The following is a 6,000-nucleotide window of genomic DNA, read 5'->3' as shown; positions in this document are numbered from 1 at the left end:
GCGATACGGCACAGCGAATTGCGCCTGCGCGAGCCGACCCAACTACACAGGTGCGAGATTTGAAAATGCGACGAGGAGGATGACGGAGGGCGTCATCAATCAAGAAAGGAGGACGGCGATCAGCAGCTGGAGGGGGGGAAAGGAGCTGAAAATGAGCCCGCCCATCTGGCCAACACAGTTAATTAGCATACCTAATGGCCAAGTACCGTGTTTTTCCAAAAATAAGCCCTCCCCCAAAAATAAGCCCTAGTCCCGGATCAATAATGATGTGTCCGTGCAGCTAAAAAAAAGGTTACAAATACTGCAGGACACTTCATTATAGACAGCGGCACCCGGCAATTACACTCACCTGATGCTGAGCGGCAGGACCTGCAGTGATCACACACCCGCACTCATCAGATCTCATACACACACGCACACACACACAAACACAATCAGATCTCACTCACACACCAGTCACACACAAACATCGGATCGCACACATAATCAGATCGCACACACAAACATCGTATCACACACACACATCGGATCGCACACACACTCACCTCATCCAGCGACACCGATGTCTTCTCGCCGGCAAAATCCTGAGAGGCAGTGCAGTGGAGTGCAACGAACAAGACCTGCGGCCGGAGACGTGACTTGCTCTCATCATTCCCTGCGGCCGTAAGCGCTGGATGTGATGTGTGCGATTGGCTGTGTGTCTGTGCGATCGTCTGTGATCGGCTGTGTGCCTGCGATCGGCTGTATCTGTGATCGACTGTGTGTGTCTGCTATCTGCTGTGTGTGTGATCAGCTGTATGTATCTGCGATCGGCTGTATCTGTGATTGACTGTGTGTGTCTGCTATCTGCTGTGTGTGAGATCAGCTGTATGCATCTGTGATCGGCTGTGTGTGCCTGCGATCGGCTGTGTGTATCTGTGATCAGCTGTTTGTGCCTACGATAGACTGTGTGTGTGATCCTCTGTGTGTGTGTCAGCTAGCAGCAGGGGAGAATGGCATGCAGCACCGACCGGAGATCACAGGGAGGACCTGGGAGCCACGCAGACGTGCTTCTTTGGGGGGTAAACTTACCCCCAACCGTGTTTCTCCAAGAATAAGACCTCCTCCAAAATAAGTCCTAGTGCTTTTTTTGGGGGCAAAAAAAATATAGGACAGTGTCTTATTTTTGGAAAAACACGGTATTATAAAATTATTTTTGGGGTCTGGAAGGGGAGTCAGGGCCAAGGTGCAGCTTCATAGAATGCAGCCCAGGAGCTGCAGAAGGGGATTCTTTTGGTTTAATAGGGAATAATCTGGTGACAGGTTCCCTTTAAGAAAAGTCCATTTTCTAGTGCGCACAGGGCCGAAGACACAAAAACTAAGCCCTCAAGCAGTCATAGAACCCAAAAAGTGAGAACGCTATGGGTCTTGATTTTTTTTTTCCCGTCACTTACATAAAGATAAAAACTATATGTATTTGGTATCTATGTACTCGTACTGACCTGGGGAATCATATTACCAGGTCACGTTTACCATTTAATGAACACGGTAAATAAAAAAAAAACAAATCAATTGTACTTTTTTTGCTATTTCACCGCCCTTGGAATTTTTGTTCCATTTTCCATGGGGCAGAATGAATGGTGTCATTCAAAAGTACAATTCGTCCATCAAAATAAAACATCATATAGCTGTATTGATGGAAAAATAATAAAAAAAGTTATGGCTCTTGGAAGAAGGGGGAAGAAACAATGACATGGTTGTCAACTTTAACCCCTTCCCCCTCCCTGTCAATTTAGAGTTGTCAACTTTAACCCCTTCCCCCTCCCTGTCAATTTAGAGTTGTCAACTTTAACCCCTTCCCCCTCCCTGTCAATTTAGAGTTGTCAACTTTAACCCCTTCCCCCTCCCTGTCAATTTAGAGTTGTCAACTTTAACCCCTTCCCCCTCCCTGTCAATTTAGAGTTGTCAACTTTAACCCCTTCCCCCTCCCTGTCAATTTAGAGTTGTCAACTTTAACCCCTTCCCCCTCCCTGTCAATTTAGAGTTGTCAACTTTAACCCCTTCCCCCTCCCTGTCAATTTAGAGTTGTCAACTTTAACCCCTTCCACCTCCCTGTCAATTTAGAGTTGTCAACTTTAACCCCTTCCCCCTCCCTGTCAATTTAGAGTTGTCAACTTTAACCCCTTCCCCCTCCCTGTCAATTTAGAGTTGTCAACTTTAACCCCTTCCCCCTCCCTGTCAATTTAGAGTTGTCAACTTTAACCCCTTCCCCCTCCCTGTCAATTTAGAGTTGTCAACTTTAACCCCTTCCCCCCCCCCCGCCGATTTTGTTATTTCTTCCCCTTCTTCCATGTCTCCTGTTATCCCCTCCTTTCATAGAGCCACTGACACTCTGAGCCTGCGCTCTTTTCCTCACAAGTCTTTCTAGGACTTGTGAGGTTTTATAATGGCGCCCGGGAGAAGTCACCACAGACAGAGCGCTTTTTATCTTTTACCTCAGGCGCTGGGGAAGGAACACACGACACAGCCGTCCCGCTCTGCGCTTCCCGCCCTTTTCTGCAGCCAATCAGAGCGCACCGTTCGAGTTGGCGGCAGCGTGCGCGAGCGCTTCCTGCAGGTGGAGCGCGCAGACCGGAAGTCGTCCCCTCATTGTGTGGAAGGTGAGTAGAGCGAGCGGAGCTCCGTCTGCGCCGTGGTCGGGGCGCGGGGATTGTCTGCCGCCTGTGAGGCTTGCAAGGCTCGGTGCATCACGTGAAGAGAATCTGTGTATGTGCTGAGAGAACCTGCTGTCTGTATATATGGTGCGCATGTAGTAAGATGCCATCAGGAACGCCCCCTGCTCGGGCTCTGTGGTGATCAGGGAAGGAAGGGGACACATGAGGTTGGTTTACCTCTAGCTGTGCCTGTTAGTAAGTATGGTTCATTACAGAAGCCTGTCAGAAGACGTGCAGCGGTCGGTTCTAGAGGCTGCCAGGAATGGTACACCGCAGTACGAGATCGCCAGGCTATATAACTGTAACCAAAGCACGGTATCGCGACTAGTGAAAAGGTACAAGCTTCTCTATCTGTCCGATCAAAGCGCCTGCCCGCAAACGAGGACCGAGCCGAGCAGCAAATCCAAGTCTGCGCCCGATGCCAAGAAGACGTCTGCCAGCGTCCCCAGCGAAATAAAGGAAGACCCCGTCTGTGCGTTCAAGGACAACGACACTGAGGATGTGAGTTGTATGGGTTTCGGTTTTTTATTAACTTTTTGCTGCATTTTTTTTTTCTAATGCTTTTCTCACCCTTCCTAGGTCCATCACTAACTCTGGTGTCTGTTATTGTCTGTCTGTTGACAGCGCTGCAGCCAATCACTGAGACCAGCGGCTCTACCTCAATGACTGCATGAGCCGGTCAGCTCTGTAATTGGCTGCAGTGTTGTTGACATAACGGCAGTGCTGCAAGAGAGTAAGACACCAAGAGCAGTGGAAACTGGCCGCTGGACCACGGGAGGGTGAGTAGAGCGTTGTTTTTGTTTATTTTTAAACTGCAGCCTGCTTATTGTGGTTTTCTGAAACCTGAAAACCTCCTTAAAGTGAACATGTCAGGTGCTATATGCACCCAGAACCACAAGCAGTTCTGGGTTCATATTGCTAATACCTGCAATACTCTCCCTGTATCTAGTAGCATAGATAAAGAGATCTTTAGAAAAAGTATTTCAAAAGATCCTTTATAATATGCTAATGAGGCCGGGGACTAGTCACAAGGGCGTTAGTTTTCTTGACTGGTTGGCCCCCTTAGAGCCATTTCGCCGATTTGCAGGATCCGGCACACTACAGTGCAGTACAGTACAATAGCATCGCGGCAAGCTGTCATGTGACCGGAACATGCCGTGATGCCATTGTACAGTATTACACTGTATTGGAATGTGCCGGATCCGGCGAAATGCCGGATGTGTGAAACGGATGCATGTTAGCAGTGCACCCCCCCCTGTGAGCCCATTAACATGCTATTGAATTCACAGTGTCAGAGGCATGGTCACTCTTAAGGCCCCGTCACACACAACGAGATCGCTAAAGACACAGCAGCGATCTCATTATGTGTGACACCTACCAGCGATCAGGCCCCTGCTGTGAGATCGCTAGTTGTTGCTGAATGGTTGGGCCAATTTTCGTCAAAGGCGATGTCCTGCTGGGCAGGACGCATCGCTGTGTGACAGGGTCCTAATGACAGCAGAGATCGTTATACAGGTCACTACTGCGATCTGTATCGTTACTGAGTCGTTGGTAAGGCCTGACTGTGTGACATCTCGCCAGCGACCTCCCAGCGACTTACTAGCGATCCTTATCAGGTCGCATCATTTTCGGGATCGCTGGTAAGTCGCTAAATGTGACGGGGGCTTTACTTCTGCTGCCACCGCTGGTTTTCGGCTGATTGTTCACGATCAGAACATCTCTGGACTTACGGTCATGCTCACTACACCAGTTTGAAGCTAATATGCATACTCGCGGCTTCATAGTACGCATGACTGGAAGTCCGGGACTTCAGATCATGCGTACTGAGCAGAAATCCAGTGTCGGGCGCAGTGGCCGCAGAGAGCGGTGAGATCGACCATGCCTTTGACGCTGTGCATGATAACATGCTAAGGCGACCGACTAGCCAAGGCAAGTAATGCCCTTTCGACTAGTCGCTGGTCTCATATTGTAAAGGAGCTTTAGGCCGGTTTCACACATCCGGCTTTTCGCCGGTTTGCCGGATCCGGCGCTCTCCCATACAGTGACTACAGTACAGTGACAGCGCAACAAGCGCCGGTCACATGCTGTCATGTGACCGGCGCATGTGACCCGGAAGTTACAGCGCTGTCACTGTACTGTATTGTCTGTACGGGAGAGCGCCGGATCCGGCAAACCGGCGAAAAGCCGGATGTGTGAAACCGGCCTTAGAAATACTTTTTGTAAAGATCTTTATCTATGCTACTAGATACAGGGATGGTTAGGCAGGGATTAGTAATATGCACCCAGAACTGCTCGTGGTTCTAGGTGCATATTGCACTTGACAGGTTCCCTTTAAATATCTGTTTACGTAGTTTGTGTTCACATCCCAGCCTCTGTGACAGTTGTTTTTACGGTGTAATGGCAGAAACTAGGCAGACCCTATTATGGTCATTGGTATCCAGCGTACGCAGTTTGTGTCCACAGATCTAACGCCTTCATAAATCCTGTTTTTTTTAAGTGTTTCTAACGATGGTGTGAACATTGCCGTAAATGATGTTTTGATACCGATGACTTTGTTGTGTTGCTTTTGCAATAATTTCATACTAGATGCAGGTGTCTAATTGGATTGTGGCTTTGTAAGGAGTACTTGTGTTTTTAATGGTGTTATACGTTTTAGCACAGTTCCTTATTATGGTCCTACGTAGGCAAAAATAAAATAACATTGGATGCTCTCCTCCAGGATCAGTGTATCTCTTCTATACTCCTGACTGGCTGCAGTGCTCACTTTTTGTTGGAGCAGAAGAAGCACTATCTGGTGCCAGTCTGGGAGGTGAGTGTTTGTTGTTTTGTTTTTTTTCAACTCCCTAAGTTGATAAAAATTTGAGAATAGTTGTGCATGATTTACTCATTTATCCTTAGATAACTTAGCAAAATGAGATTGGAGGGGACCAGTCACCTCCAGAAATAAGCGATTAGCTCCAAAGCTGCCGCATGTAAACACTGAACAGAGCTGCACTGTGCATCTCCATTCAGTGTGTAGTGGCCGCTGCTGAGTACGGAGGATCAACTACTATTCTTTTGATATATGTGGCACCTCACTGATCTGTGCTTGGGTAACCTATTAATATCGGGTGATATCATTATCAGATTAGTAAAGGTGTCAGGTAATGATGAGCGAACACTAAAGTGCTCATTACTCAAATAGAGTAGGTTTGATGCTCTGACTGGGCTCGACTTGAGTAACGAGTATTATGGAAGTCAATTATTGAAATCAAAAAGGTCCATGGACCCTCTGTTAGGGGTCTCGATACGGAAAATAGCCAGATAT

At 47.9% G+C, this 6,000-nt stretch overlaps 1 protein-coding gene across 5 annotated transcripts in view; it reads left to right on the top strand.

The window, feature by feature from the left end:
• Window positions 1-2,606: 2,606 nt before the first annotated feature.
• Window positions 2,607-6,000, top strand: part of MEN1 (menin 1) — an 88,430-nt gene continuing 85,036 nt past the window's right edge. The window contains exons 1-2 of one of the 5 annotated variants that reach the window (XM_075326178.1): window positions 2,607-2,639; window positions 2,909-3,194. Coding sequence is in view for 1 of the 5 variants with exons in the window: in XM_075326174.1 (XP_075182289.1) it covers window positions 2,895-3,194 (300 nt within the window). In the remaining 4 variants the exon portion in view is untranslated. The other 4 variants (XM_075326175.1, XM_075326174.1, XM_075326176.1 and 1 more) reach the window with 4 other exon arrangements.

Source organism: Anomaloglossus baeobatrachus, chromosome 10, assembly GCF_048569485.1.
Source record: "Anomaloglossus baeobatrachus isolate aAnoBae1 chromosome 10, aAnoBae1.hap1, whole genome shotgun sequence".
NCBI classification, from domain to species: Eukaryota; Metazoa; Chordata; class Amphibia; order Anura; family Aromobatidae; genus Anomaloglossus; species Anomaloglossus baeobatrachus.
The sequence above is the reverse complement of the archived record's forward strand: the minus strand, read 5'-3'. Positions and strand labels throughout refer to the sequence as shown.